Genomic DNA, 15,220 nt, shown 5'->3' on the forward strand with positions numbered 1-15,220 from the left:
TGCACAAGATGATGCATGTAATTATGCCGATGAATTGTACACTTAAAAATTGTTAAAACGGCAATTTTTGTTGAGATATTTTATCACAATAACAAATATTTTAAAAATCACTACATCTGGTAGTTGTTATCAACTGAACTAGGGAGAGATCTAAAGCCAAAAAGAATAATCGTGATACTGCAGATCAGACAAGAAAGAAAATCTAGAGTTTAGGTAGGTCCTAAGCAGTACGTGCGAACCAAGGGGGAACGATGGCTTTTATTAAATTTATTAGGATCATTTTAAGCCATCTGTGTACTGATTGACTCTCCTGTGAACAGCAGCTGTTTTTATTCACTGGGAATGAGCAGATATCTAAGCCATTACTCAGTGTTCATTTCACAGCTGGCTTTTGAATTGAAAGGCGGTCCATGTCCAACCAATCTGGCACCAAGTACTTAAAGGTCTTTGTGTGAAAAGGCTGTGTTGAGACTTGGAAAGTATTTCAATTTAATAACAAATTCGGCTACACATCAGAGATAACTAAAAGACAAGCCTCCATAGGTTGATGATTGGATCAATGTGTGTATTTGACTAAATTCTGTTTGGACTCTGAATTTATAGCTCTCTGTATACCTAGAGAATTTTGTTCATTTCAATGGAATATGGTGTAGTCATAGAAAAACAGTTTACTCCCTCTGCTTAAGTATCAGGCATTTATAGGGAATAAAATGTCAAATCAAAGCTAAAAGTCTAAATGTCATTTAAACAGGAGGCTTTGGTTCTACAATAAGAATTCCCTTTCTTGGAATCTGTTGACAAATGTATTAGCCAGGGTAACTTAACTGTGCTGCAGTCACAAATTAACCATGGAATCCCAGTAGTTTAACACTATAAGGGTTTATTTCTTGCTTATGCAAATTCCATCATGGGTCAGGGGGCATGGGGACTTCCCAGGCAATGTGATGACATAATATTCCAAGCTGCTTCAATCTTGAGAACAATCCATCTCCACCCATGGCTTCCAGGTGGTCAAAGCAGAGGAAGCAAACAACGAATCATGTATCAGTTTTTAAATGCTTTGGCCTGGGCTGGGCACAATGGCTCATGCCTGTAATCCCACACTTTGGGAGGCCCAGGCAGGAGGATCACTTGAGCCCAGGAGTTTGAGAACAACCTGGGCAACATAGTGAGCCCCCTTCTCTACAAGGAAAAAAGAATTAACTGCATAGTGGCACATCCCTGTGATCCTAGATACTCAGAGGCTGAGGTGGGAGAATCGCTTGAGCCTGGGAGGTTGAGGCTGCAGTGAGTTGCAACTGAATCATGCTACTGCACTCCAGCCTGGGCAACAGAGCAAGACTCTGTCTCAAAAAAAATAAATACATGCTTTGGCCCCAAAATGTCCCACAGCCCACTGGTCAGAACTGGTCACACTGCCTTGCTACTCAACAAGGGAGGTGGGCAATGTGGGGGGGCACATGCTGGGCAGTCAGTGTCTCCCATAGCAAAGGTGTCTGTTAGAATTCATCTGGAGCTTGGTCGTTTGAGCCAGACTGGTCCCTGAGGGAAATGGGCATTTCTTCTTTATATTTTAAATAGACACATTATATCATTGGTTAATAATAGGTCTAGAGAACAAAGACCTGAGAAAAGTAGACAGTGCATTGCTTTGGGGAGAAAAATTACCATTAAGAAAGGGTAGGCATCTGGGCAGGCTGGCTTGGTAGTAATCTGTATCTGGTAGCTAAGGATATGTGAGCACACGCGTGTTTCCCAGCGTGGGGTCCAGTAAGTGACATGGTCAATGGTGATCATATGGTGACTGTGACTAACACAGCAGAGGGCTCGCTACACAAGGAGGAAGAGCGGCTCCTCCCTGCCACCTGGTCCCTGGAAGCAGAGTAGATGAGAACCTCATTCACAGAGTCACATTTTGGAAATGTGACTCATGAATTGAATCTTATTTTAAGCATATCAAGAAAACTGTATATTTAAAGGGATCCTTTGAATTCTGAATCCTTGAAAACTTGAGTTCTCATACACTGGCTATTCAGAAAAGAAGAGTGCAACCCATAGCCAGTTAATACCCAGAAGAAAGGTGCACTGACACCTGGTCCCTGCCCTGTCCGCGGGAGTATTTATCACCACTCTGCTGTGAGAGTGAGTTCTGCAGTGTCAATCCACTGAGCATCCTGGGGATCAGGTGATTGGTGAGGCTGAGCAGATCTCACAAGCATATGGTTTGCATGTTTAACATTTTGGCTTTTGAAGGTGTTCCACTCATTTTCAGAACCAGGCTTTGTGCTCTTGAATGTATTTCTCTCAATCATCTTCTGTTTGCCCTATGTAGGAATGAAATTTTTGGAGGACTGCCCTATACAGCCCCTCATACCTTTATATTTGCTAGTGGGTGGCATCGTCGGCACCTTAAAGGTAAAGTATCTTTATCTGTTGTTTGTAGTCCTTGTAGAAATTTAACTCACAGCCATTCTGGAATGCACCTGTTATTTGCCTGCTATTCACAGGGGAGCCAAAACAACTTCCCCCTAAGCGTGGTTGCTGAAGTGATGGGGCTGGCTCCAGAGACACAGATTTTTCCAGATGCAGGGCATTTACCCAGGGCTGCGCTTCTTTGCAAGAGCTTCCTTCCTGCTGTCAAGTTCAGTGTGCTAAGCTGTGGCTTTGGTCTGACAAGAGTTGATGCAGAGGAGTCCCTGACTGCCAGTTATACCATTGAATTCAGCCAGTGAAATCATGGTCTTTCTCTGCGCTGCTGCTGCTTTTTTTTTTTTTTTTTTTTTTTTGGAAAAAAAAAGGTTCCTGTTGAAGGCAGGGTTTGCATTTGGTTAAAATATGTTTGATTTAGCAGTTCCTATTTCTGCTTTTAACTATACCTCCTAGTTCTCAATTGACTAACATAGGATTAATTGGCTGCAGTTATCAATCAACTATTAAAGTATTCTTATGCCTGGGGTAGGAGTGCTTCTCTATGACTCTCAAGCTTATGTAGTTAATCTGCTCCTGGGCTGTATTGACATTTGTTTAAACAGAAAAAACAACTGAAGAAGAAATATCAGGGGCGTGCACAGCGTGCAGTTGTTTTCAAGATCCCTGGCCCACAGCAATGTTACACCTACCAAGAGAAGTTTCGGTCAGCCTCCATCTATCAACAACTCTTCCCAGCCTTCCAAGCCCATCTCACCACTTTCTGTATCAAAGCCAGAAAACACAAGCATCCATTTTCCCAAGATGGTTTCATAAAAACAAAGCCGTAATACAAGAGAAAACTGAGTTAAGAGTGCCAAGTATGAACTTTTATTCGGAGCCACCGTTGGGTTTCTTTTTTTTTTTTTTTTTTTTTTAGGTGGAGTCTCGCTCTGTCGCCCGGACTGGAGTGCAGTGGCCCGATCTCAGCTCACTGCAAGCTCCGCCTCCTGGGTTTATGCCATTCTCCTGCCTCAGCCTCCCGAGTAGCGGGGACTACAGGTGCCTGCCACCTCGCCCCGCTAGTTTTTGTATTTTTAGTAGAGACGGGGTTTCACCGTGTTAGCCAGGATGGTCTCGATCTCCTGACCTCGTGATCCGCCCGTCTCAGCCTCCCAAAGTGCTGGGATTACAGGCTTGAGCCACCACGCCCAGCGACTGTTGGGTTTCTTTGCCAGCTGCTTTCTGGTGCGGGGATCCTTGGAGAGATCCTGGCCAGTGGAGGTGGTCATGCTGTTGATCTAAGACATCAAAGGAATGTCTTGAAAATTGTTCTTATATGCAACTGGTAGCCACAAGCTCCACTCTGTCGTGGGAGACGTTTGATTTGGGGCAAACCTTTGGAGGCTTTTGTGTCTGAGGTAACCTCCCTGTTAAATGCCCCCATCTCCTAACAGCGGTCTGGTGGGCAGTGTCCTAAAATGTACAAATATACACGATGGTCCCCATCACAGTATCCCCATGGGATCTACCTGGGACTCTGTTCAGCTCCAAGAAAACCCAAAGGCTCTTGGCTCAGCAGAGCCACATTTTCCCCATAGCCCCCACAGTGTTAAGGGAAGGCTGTGACGGTTTGAGTGCCACATAGATGCTTAAAACAAGGGCAGCGTTTTTAGCAGTAATTACCTCTGCCTCTCCTGTTCTCACTCGACTACCTCACCGTGAAGCTGACCAGTGGAGCTTTCCTTTAGAGATGCTGCTGTCCGTGGGGTCTGTTCCTCTTAATAACAGCAAACTTTTCCTTTCTGAAAGCCAACCCAGGACCCAAAGGTAATTTATTTTAATGAACAAACTAAGGCCCTAATAAGCAGCATTGATTTTTTTGCCCTGGCAATCTAAAACCGTTTGAAGCCAAATTAAATTTTTGTGCTCATGATGGCAAGGTAATATGCAGTGAGTCCATAACCATTAGAGCAGCGGCAAACAGGATTAGAGTCCCCAGAGGCAGAAGTTTACCTGTAATAATGATGGTTTGTATTCAACCTCAGAACCTGCCGAGGGGGTCCCAACATCCTTCCTGAAATGCATCAGATAGCTTCACAGTATTGCACTCTATGGAGAGAAACTTGAAGAGATGTGAGCTGACATTTCATGGAGCTGCCAAAAAGAACTGAGGGTTATGAAGATCAGGAAATGAATTAAGTAGGCTGTGACCTGCTTTTTAAAAAATAAAATAGAAAATTAGAGTGCCTAGTAAGTTAAGTATTGTGTGATACTTACATATGGACATGTGTGTTTGGGTGAGTTGATTTATCATCCTAACTGGGACACTTTTGAGAGTACAAAGAGGCCCTAATAATCATCCTGCCAGAACAACAGCATAAACCAGGGCTTCTCTAAGCCAACAAGGACATGCAGTTACCCAGTGCCTAGGACTTGGCATAAAATGTATTTGTTACTGAGGGTCGTGTTAAAAGACAGTTTCCAAAACATGGATTCCGTGACCATCACCTACCCTGCACTCCCCTCATCTTCCCACATCATCCTTCCTAGTGGCGATTGCTACCCTGGTGAGCATGTGCTTTTTGCTGATGCCATGCTGATGACTCTGCCCTCATTTGGAGCTCATTCAGTCCTCGTCATGCCCCTTTGAGGCAGGTACTTGCTTCAGGAAGGATTCTTTGACTACTAGGAACAAAAAATCAGCTCTGGCTAACTTAAAAGGTCATTGATTGGAAGAGCTCACGACCTCAGAGGTTAGTGGGAGAGAAGGGGGCCAGGTGGCTCCAGAAAGTCTGGGCAGTGGGACCCACTTGCCACGGCTCTCTCCTGGGGCTGGTTCCTTTCTCCTGGCATCATTGTAGCTGAGAACCAGTCCTGGGAGGGCAGCCAGATCTATGGACACGTGGTGGGTGGGGGAATTCCTCCAAGGAATGGGGCCCTGCAAGGAAGGGAAATGCATCTGAATGATGGAGACTTGAGCTGGATTCTCAGCTCCAGCTTACAGTGAGGCAACAGCAGAGCTGGTGTTCAACCTAGGCTTTCCCAACCACGCAGCCACGGTCAGCCAACCTACTACCGTCAATTGGTTTTTCTCCTACCCTAAACCCACCACCCTTCACCTTTGCCACACCACTCCCCCTCAGAGGAGGACCCTCGCACCTCTCCTTGTGCATAGGGGTCCCAAATATGCCCCTTCTTCCAAGCAGCCCTCCCTGGATGAGTCAGCTGTGCTGTGGGTGGCTCTGTGAACTCCCCTAAGGTCTCACTTTCCTTTTCTTACGGAGATGTTCTGCCTCCCAGCCAGGCTGCAAGTCTTAGGAGTGAACCATCCAATTTAATTTCCTCCGATTTAATCATCAGTGTACTGTGGTGTAGACAGTGGTCAAAGAGGTGTGGATCACTGCCTTTCTCGTTCTCTTACTCACTGTGGATCTCACTGAAGCGACTTAACTTCTCTGAGCCTTAGTTTCCTCATTTGGGCAACAGGGATAATATGCAGCCCCAGGCGAGGATGGACATTAAAGATCACACATACCAAGCATTGAACTAACCACCCTCCTTAGGTTTTGTAGCTTTACATAAGTAATAACTCTCCATTGTGGAAAATCAGAGAATGCAGATAAGCACAAAGAAAAAAATCAAAATCATCTGTAAATTTCACCACCCAGAGAAAATCGCTATTGACATTTGGCCCAATGGCTCCAGTTTTGGTCCTGTGCCCATGTTTATTTAGTACCTCTTGCCTCAGGCTGGGAGAATTCATTGAGATAATGTATGTCAAGCACTTTGCTCAGCACTGGGGTCTATTTTTGTACAACACCCATTCCCAGAGTCACTATCACTTCCTCTCGGGTAGCTCCCAGATCTCCGCCAGGAGTCCTCACCTCTCTCTGTTCACCTCCAGGCTCTGACTCCGCCCCCTGCGGGCCACTAGCCCCTGCGTTTCCATCCAGAATTTTAAATGGAACAAGTCCAAACCTGGAGTCATCACCCACCCAAAGGCATGGCTTGGGGTTCGCTGTTCCCATCTCTCTGTCTCTTTATTTTATCCTTGCTTCTCTTCACAGTTTGGAGCCCAGTTAGCTGCATCTCTTGGCTCCTGCTTGCCCTTCCATTTCACTCAAGCTCAGAATCTCTCCCCGCCTCTGCCAGTCAGCTACATCCTCTGTCATCCAAGGATTCTTTCTAATGCCCTGCTCTCCAGGGTTAGGGGTGCCATGAGCGTGGCCTCGGGAGAGGTAGGCAGCCTGGGAAGCCGGAGAGAGCAGATACACAGGCCAGGCTTTCAAAAACATCACAGATCAAGTTGCTAGGCAGAGAAGACGGGGAGCTGCTAAGGGATTCCTTAGCAAAGACCACCTGTGTCCTTCCACCACTGCATTTCCAGGGGAAGCGTGCTCCCCTGTGACAAAGGCATCTGTGGCCAGTTAGAGTTGGGTGGGTTGTGGTGCTTTGTGTAACCAAGAGTGGGAGCAGAATTTCAAAGGCGTGTCAGGCTGGAGTCAGGGATCATCTGCCAGGGGCCCAGATGGTCTTTGTGCCCCAAGAGTATCACTCCAAGGACAAGGGTCTGTGCTCTTAACTTGAAAGGTGTACGAGGACAAGAGAGACAACACTCTCAGTCCACAGCCCCACTTGGGAATTCCAGATGCCTGAGATGGGGAGTGGTGCAAACTTCCAAGAAGAGAGAAAGCAGGCTGGGCGGGGCTGGGGTGGGGAGGAAATGGCTCACAGTACCTGGATTTGGCCAAGCCTGTTACATGGCCTGGAAGTACCAGGGAAAAGTCTGCTGGGGGTTCCTCCCAAGAGAGAGGGATCTATTTCAAGGCCTCTAGCATGCGGACCAGGTGTCATTTTTACGTTATGTGTGGGTGCAAATGTGCTAGCACAATACAGGGGAGAGTCAGTCTGAACCTTGATGTGGAGACGAGTCACCCCAGCTAACCCCTTGTCCAAACCAACTCACACATCTAAAAGGAAGACGCCACTGAGGATGCTGGTGATGAATTTATGCCTTCATTCTTGCCAGTTTTAATTCTCATTCTTCAAATTAAATTTTGCTGCTTGGTGGCATTTCTAACTCAGTGTGTGCACTTTTCATGACACCTTCCTCTCTCTCCTCTTTCTCTCTCCCCAACACCCCCGCCACCGCTACCTTCTATCCCCTCTCTTCCCCTCTACTTTGCTGCTCTGCCCTGCCACCCGGCTCCCCACCACGCCCCAGGTGTCTCTCCTGTTGTACGACTCCACCAGGATGAGGCGGCTGCTGTCCAAGGCCGTGGTGATCGATGATGATGACGATGACGAATACCCCTGGAGGCAGAATGCGCACAGATACTACATCCACCTCCTGCTGAGCCTCTTCCTCTTCCTCTGGTTCATCCTGGGAAACTACTGGGTCTTTTCTGTGTACCTGCCTGATTTTCTTCCCCCTTTCCAGCAGCCTCAGGACTACTGTGATAAAACCCTGTACCTCTTTGCAGTTGGAGTCCTGGCACTCAGTCACACCGTGCTGGGCTTGCTCCTGCTGTGCAGCGGCTGTGTCTACCTGTGCTCCAGGTGGAGACTTTCTGCCGATGAAGACTGATAGCTGCCTTGTCCAGCATACCATGTATGCATGTGCGCGCGCACGCGCACGCGCACACACACACACACACACACACACACACACAGGTTCAGGAGAAGGGCATAAAGGTAATAAAATCTTCCCTGAAGGCATTTAAAAAGCCACCCAAACGCACTGAATATGATAGTGGACTAAAGAAACTCTTGCCTTCCTAGACATGGGGAAATCACTTCTGCTCTTTTCAGAGTAGGAATTTTGTTCTCCCAAGAGTTTTCAAAGTGATCATTGTTTTTGAGGGGATGAAGTGTGAGAGGCAAAGAATGGGAGACCTTTTCAAATCATAGTGCAATTTCAGTGACTGGTACAAGAACAAGGTTGGTTGTTGCTACTGCTGCTGTCATTCAGTCATGGTCACCTTGAAGTTATAGAAAGTGCACAGACTTTCAAACAAGATATATCTTAACTTCACTCACTATGATGACTTTTGTTATTAAAAGGAAAAAGAAATTCTTTTAGTGACTCTAGCTGCCTTTCGGGAAAGTGAAGGTGCAGTCTCTTCCAGCCATATATCAGATGGGTTTGATGTGATGGGTGGAACATCCCAAGGTCAGCTATAAAATCTGCCAACATCAAAGCAGTCGCTTCCACCTAGGGGGCACGCTGGCCTGCTAGCCAGGCATTGCGGAGTGCAGCGCCGTGTGCACCGTGTGCCGCTGCTGCAGGTTCTTTGCTTGACCTTGAGTCTGTCTCTGCCCCTGGCTATTCGTGTACCTCTCTATGATCTGCGGCTGGCTGGATGGCATAAACCAGTTTTGTATGTTTCTGGACAGGTTGCATGAGTTGGGTTGCCGTCAGTGTAGCTGTTTTTGGTTTCTGAGTTTAACTATCAAATAATAGCTCCTCAACCTGATGACCAGTTAGGCTTTGGAAGCCTTTTGTAAATTGAGATGTCTGGAAGTCCAGGATGACACCAAACAGTGACCACTAACCTTCCCTCTGGCTGCCGCTATCGAGAGATGAAGTCCAGGTCTATTGTCAGTGCTTGCTAGGGAGCCTCTTTATGAGCAAAGTCTCACGCTTTAGAATTTTGTATGAAGATGCTGTCATGAGTGTTTCTAGGGCAATGCCCAGGGGTGCATGGCACTTGCTTAACTGCTTCTTTCAGCCACATGCATAGCCTTTCTATATATTTACACACTGCTGAACTGCGTTTATTTTTTAATTTTTTTATTTTTTTGTGCTTTCTCATCAAACCAATCCCTGAGTGGCCATGAATGGAGGCACCTCCCTTCATCAGAAGTGTCAGCTCAAACCAAGAGGCTCATTCTTCTCCGTGGCTTTAAGAGAAAGGCCCTGTGAGTCCCGTGGGGTCTTCCCATTTCAGTTTAGAAGCTCTCCCCGGGCAGTCACCATTGGTCCCCCTTTCCTCCCAGGTGAGAAGAAAGTGCTTGGTGTGCCATCTGCTGGACAAAGGAGGAACAGCCATTTTTTTGCCCCTGTCTCTAAGGGCAGTTTCTGTTTTCATTTTCACTCCAGCCATGACAGAAGACCAGCGGGTGTGCAGTTTGCAGATCCTACCTCACCTATGATGCCCGATTCTATCCTCACTGTGTCCCATGTTGCCCTCTCCGTGTCTGGGGAGAGTCTGTGGGCTACGATCCTGGGGTGGCCAGGGGTTCCATGGGCTCCCCTCCCACCCTCCTTTCCCCAGTCCATGACTCGTCAGCCACTCCCAGTCACTTAGCCAATGCTTGGACATCTGTGAGCAGCAAAGATCTGGGCCCAGGGACGCCTGCACGACTCCCACATGAAAGCCTCTGAGGCTTCTGTTGCGAGGGCCTTGGCAAAGGCAGGAAGTGCTGTGGACAACCATGGGCATGAGGATTTCTGTTAGCAGATGGCAGGTACTGGTTAGTGCTTTGGATACATCATTAGTTAGGTCTCAAAAGTTGGACATTCCCAGTTTCTGGTAGGCATGAGTATCACCAGAGTGTTGTAGAAATCCTTCCCAGAGGGAGTGGTGGATGGAGTGTGCTCATTCTCATATGCACCCCCCCCAGCCCACCCCCAGTTGCAATGGAGAATATTGGTCATAGGTCCTAAATAATTGCTAAAATCTGAACTAAATTTTTGGCTTTCAGTTTTCTTGTCACCAAAGCAGTAAGGAAGAGGTGATGATCTCTTCCTATAAGTCACACATCTTCCCTGGTTTGAGGTTACAGTGAGCTATGATTGCGCCATTGCACTCTATTCTGGGTGACAAAATGAGACCTTATCTCTAAAAAACAAAATTACCCCCTTCTGGAGAAACAGGTTAGATCCAAAAGAAAATGTTCATGTGCATTCATTCATAGAGGGGACACTGAGTGGTTCAGTGGGTGACGTCTTCAGCGCAGCAGACTTTGAATGATAACTGACTAAGGCCTCCCTCAGGAGATGGTGAGATGGTTATGATAAGGCACATTTCAAGAAAGGCTCTGGGGCTAAGGCAAATGGTCTATAACCATGGTTCTTTGAAGTCTGGCTTAATCCAGGGATGACATCCAGACTGTCTAGGAAGGGCTGAGCTGCGTGCCCTTTAAGTGGTCACCTGTTAGTATAATTTCACTCAGCTGGAGGTGAGTGTAAGAAGTTCCTGGTTATAGAAGACGTTCTAATCCTTGGCATGGCCTGAAGTAGGCATTCTGCACTGATGTGAAATGTGCTGTGTATACCTGCAGAATGAAAATGCCCGTCTAAGACTGGCCCAAGACCTGGGCAGCCTTCCTCCATGGGAACCTGGCAAGGCAATGGGAAGTGGACATGGGAGCACCTGAACCTTCCGGATGCTATGAAACCTCAAGGGAACAAATTATGTGGCAGAGAGGGATGATCAGTTCTTCCCATCTGAGAAAAGACTGCAGCAAAGATGAACTATATATTGAAGGTCATTTTATTTGCTACATCGGGCATCATGCTAAAAACCATTCTTTGCCTGAATCTGTATAAATGACAGCTGAAAGCAGTAAATGTGAGACCGCTTCACGGGAGTCAGCCACACCAGTGGTTCTCAAACCTTGGTGAACCCTCAGAGCTACCCAAGGACTTGTTTGCAATGCAGAATCACAGCCCCCAGAGACTCTGACTCGTGGGGCCTGGCTCGTTCTGATTCAGTGACCGGAGAACCACCTGTGTGCACTTGGGCCACACATACAGCCTGGACTGGCTTATGTCAGGCCCATCTTGGCTGTCACCATGAGGACAATATAATGTTGTTTCCAGTACTTTGTATTATTTCCTTCTCTTTTAGTATGAGAAGTGGCCGAGTGGTCAATAGCTTTCATTTTTGTGTAACTGAATCTTGTGCTTCGTTTCCTTCTGGGCATTTTTCATTGTTGATGAAATAAACTTTGTTCAATTTGTTCCCCGGTGTCTTCCTTGAATACCCCAGGGGAAGAGAGTCCTCCAGTCCTTGGGACGCTTCATTTGTTCTTTCTTCCAGTGGGATTCCCGAGGGTAGACTGTGTCCACAGAAGCTGACAACCTGTTCTAGGCAAATTTTGCTCCATAAAACTTAAAACCCTCAGGTGAGCAGATGAGTCTCTAGTGGAGATTTGAGAAAAACGATCTAACACAAAATTCTTCTTAGTAATCCTAGTGATAATTTATCTTTTATAAGTATAGAACTAATAAGACAACTAATCTGTCTTTTCTAGAGACAGAATTTCAGTAGTTCGCTTTCAGGTTAGCCTAGCATCACAGCAGCTAAGTTATCTTGGATATCCCAGGAGACAGCATTTTGCCATTGCAAGCAGAAGAGAAATAAGAGAGGAGTGTTTCCACATACATCTGTTGTTTTATCTCTCTCTCTCAATCAATCTCTCTCTCTTTTTTTTTTTTTTTAAGAGATGGGGTCTTGCTCTGTCACTCAGGCTGGAGTACAGTGGCACAATCAAAGCCCACTGCAGCCTTGACCTCGTGGACTGGGGTAATTTTCTCACCTCAGCCTCTTGAGTAACTGGGTCTATAGGCATGCCACCATGCCCAGTCAGGTTTTTGGTTTGTTTTTTTGGTTTTTGTGGGTTTTTTTTTTTTTTCTTTTTTAGAGATGGGGTCTCACTGTGTTGCCCAGGCTGGTCTCAAACTCAGCCTCAAGTAATCCTCCTGCCTCAGCCTCCCAAAGTGCTAAGATTACAGGCATTAGCCACCTCACCCAGCCCTGTTGTTTCCTCTAAGACACTTCCTTCCTTTGTTATACCAGTCAGCTTTTAAAACTTACTGGATTGTTAAGAGAAGTAAGCTCTGCTTCATAGGCAAAGGAAAAGCAACTGGGGCTTGCTGCTGGCATTAAGAGTTTGCACATACAGCATGCTCCCAAAAAGCCTTGTGACTCAAAACATCCCTCTGTTCTGATCACTTCCTACTTACCCTATTGGTGGGGGAGGGGTCTCTGTCCTAAATAGTGGGAGAAGCCCAAATGCACCCCTTCCCCCACTGGACAGATGAGATGGACAGCAGCTTATTAGTCACTAGACTCACTGCCTGGGCGAGGAGGACACAGCATGTTATGTAGGGCCACATGGGGCTTGCACTTGGGAACAGAGTGGACCTGCAGGGGCCATGAGGGTCATGCCTTGTAGTAACAGGAAGACCAGGTAACCCTGTGTTCCCATGGGAGGAGTTTCCTGTCTTGCTTGAGTAATTTCACAGATGGGCAGTGAGGTGAAACCCATTTGGCTGGTGCCTGGGTGAGGGGCGGTGACTGACAGGGGACTGGTCAGGTGGGAGACCTTGCCTGCTGGGTAAGGGGCATGCCTGGTGAGGGCAGGGGAACTCACAGTTAAGCCCTTGGGCCTCTGTGAGGCTCAGAGATGTCAAGGCCACCCATAGAATTGTAGGCCTTAGAATACAGCCTCCTAGAGCCACCCCTGCCGTTCTTGTGCCTTATTCCCTGGGTTATCTAGTCCTGGGTTCAAATCTCTTTGAATTTTCTCAAATTCTCAATGCAGGAAGGGAAATGTAATCAGTGGTGAGATATACATTGTCCATGAAGTAAAAAAATAAAAAAGTCTTCTTGACCACCATCAGGAGCAGATCAGAAGCCTCGCCGCCTGCTTACCAAGAGCAGGCTGGTACATCCTCTTCTCCAGCCTTCCAGGGATTTTTCCCACCATTGCAAAACTCTTGCCGTCTGATTGGACTCATGCAAACTGATGTTTTTCACTCTTTTTATCTTTTTTTGAGTATTTCAGCTGCTATTTAATACAATGTCCTATAGCCTGTACCTTTCCATGGCCATCAAAAAGAAAACAGAAGAAAACATTTCCTACATCAATTTACAGCTTATACATTTGTTTATAAGGAAGCCAGTTTGGGTTCAATTCCCAAGTCACTGGGGAAAGGGGTTGAAACCCAGATTCCCTTGGGATCCCTTCTGTCAGCCCAGCGTCCCTTCCCACCCCCAGCAGCAGGTGCTGGTGCTAATGGTGCACACCTGCACCCTTTTGTGGGGGCCCCCTTGGTTGACTGGAGCCAGCTGCTGAGAGTTCCTCCGCCCCCTCGCAGTTCACCCCACTGACAACCATTGCTAAGGGCTGAGTTGGGGAAGAGGCATGAAAAGCCCAGCTTGTTTCAGGGCAGGTCAAACTTGAGGCGTTTATGCTCCAGAGCTGCCCGTGAGATCAGGTGAAAGCAGGGCTTCATGGAAAGCCACATCCTTTCCTAGCGCTTCCCTTTTCCCAGTGCTTCCTCCCTCACCCTAGTTCATTTCTCCCGAGACCACACCCTCAACACATCCCTTATTCCAGAGCTTCATCTCTTCTGCTTCCAGGGAAGCTGGCCTAAGTCAGGGTTATTTCTCCACAGCTGGAGGCGTGACATAAATTACTAGTATGTCCCCTTTTACAACCCTTTTTATTTTCCTAAAATGACGATTTTAAAGTTTTATTTTTATTATAAAAGTGATACATGCTATGGCTGGAGATTCAAATCATGTCAAAGGGTATGAAGTAAAAAGTAAAAGATTTGAAGCCCCCACACCCAACTCCTGGTCCCCAAAAAGGTACCCAGTGTTAATTCTGTAGTATCCTTATGGAATGTCTATGTATCGTTAAGCATAAATATATGTATTTTTTACATAAATTATGTCAGACTAGGCTGGGCATGGTGGCTCACCCCTGTAACCCCAGCATTTAGGGAGGCCAAGGCGGGCAGGTCACAAGGTCAAGAGATCGAGACCATCCTGGCCAACATGGTGAAACCCTGTGTCTACTAAAAATACAAAAAATTAGCCGGGCGTGGTGGTGGGCGCCTGTAGTCCCAGCTACTCGGGAGGCTGAGGCAGGAGAATGGCGTGAACCTGGAAGGCAGAGCTTGTAGTGAACCCAGATCGCACCACTGCACTCCAGCCTGTGCGACAGAGCGAGACTCTGTCTCAAAACAAAAAAAAATCAAAGCCACCTACTTACGGACCAAATTATCCTTCCAATATCATGTGATTGTGTGAATACCTACAGCTGAGATATATTCAGCAACAGATACAAGACGGAAGCAACACCTGAATAGTGCAGAAATTATAAAATGCATTTTAAGTTACATAACAAAAATTAATAATGTACCACAATGAGGTACCATATCATACCCATCAGGATGGATGCCATTAAATAAAAAAAGGAACGAACTCTGAAGATAACAAGTTGGTGAGAATGTGGCGAGACGGAGCCTTTGTGCAATACTGGAGGGAACATAACATGAAACAGCAGCTAATGGAAAACAGTATGACAGGTCTCCCTAGAATTAAAAATAGAATTGCCATATAACTCAGCAATTCCACTTCTGGGTATACACACAAAAGAACTGAAATCAGAGTCTTAAAGAGGTATTTGCACACTGATGTTCATAGTAATACTATTTACAATAGCTAAGAAATTGAAGCAATCCAAGTGTCCATCTATGGATGAATGGATAAACAAAATGTGGTGTATACATGCAATGGAACACTATGCAGCCCTGAAAAAGAAGGAAATTCTGAAACTTGCTACAACTTGGATGAACCTGGAGGACATGACGCTAACTGAAATGAGCCAGCCACAAAAAGGCAAAGTGTGATTCTACTTAGATAAAGTCCCTAGAGTAGTCAAATTCATAGGGACAGAAAGTAGAATGGTGGTTACCAGGGGCTGGGGAAGGGGTCAATGAGGAGTTCTTGTTTAATGGGTACAGAGTTTCAGTTTGGTAAGATGAAAAAGTTCTGAAGATGGATTGTTG

The 15,220-nt window shown here is 46.4% G+C and overlaps 1 protein-coding gene across 2 annotated transcripts in view; it reads left to right on the top strand.

The window, feature by feature from the left end:
* The window catches only part of TMEM272 (transmembrane protein 272), a 32,491-nt gene extending 21,114 nt beyond the window's left edge, over positions 1 to 11,377 (top strand). The window contains exons 4-7 of one of the 2 annotated variants that reach the window (XM_030922442.1): positions 2,333 to 2,415; positions 7,634 to 9,408; positions 9,512 to 9,879; positions 10,696 to 11,377. In XM_030922442.1, the coding sequence (XP_030778302.1) occupies positions 2,333 to 2,415; positions 7,634 to 7,996 (446 nt within the window). In that variant the 3' untranslated portion in view covers positions 7,997 to 9,408; positions 9,512 to 9,879; positions 10,696 to 11,377. Of the gene's footprint in view, positions 1 to 2,332; positions 2,416 to 7,132; positions 9,409 to 9,511; positions 9,880 to 10,695 lie in introns of those variants that run through there. The other variant, XM_030922441.1, reaches the window with a different exon arrangement.
* The last annotated feature ends 3,843 nt before the right edge of the window (positions 11,378 to 15,220 follow it).

Source organism: Rhinopithecus roxellana, chromosome 18 (assembly GCF_007565055.1).
Source record: "Rhinopithecus roxellana isolate Shanxi Qingling chromosome 18, ASM756505v1, whole genome shotgun sequence".
In the NCBI taxonomy this organism is placed as follows: Eukaryota; Metazoa; Chordata; class Mammalia; order Primates; family Cercopithecidae; genus Rhinopithecus; species Rhinopithecus roxellana.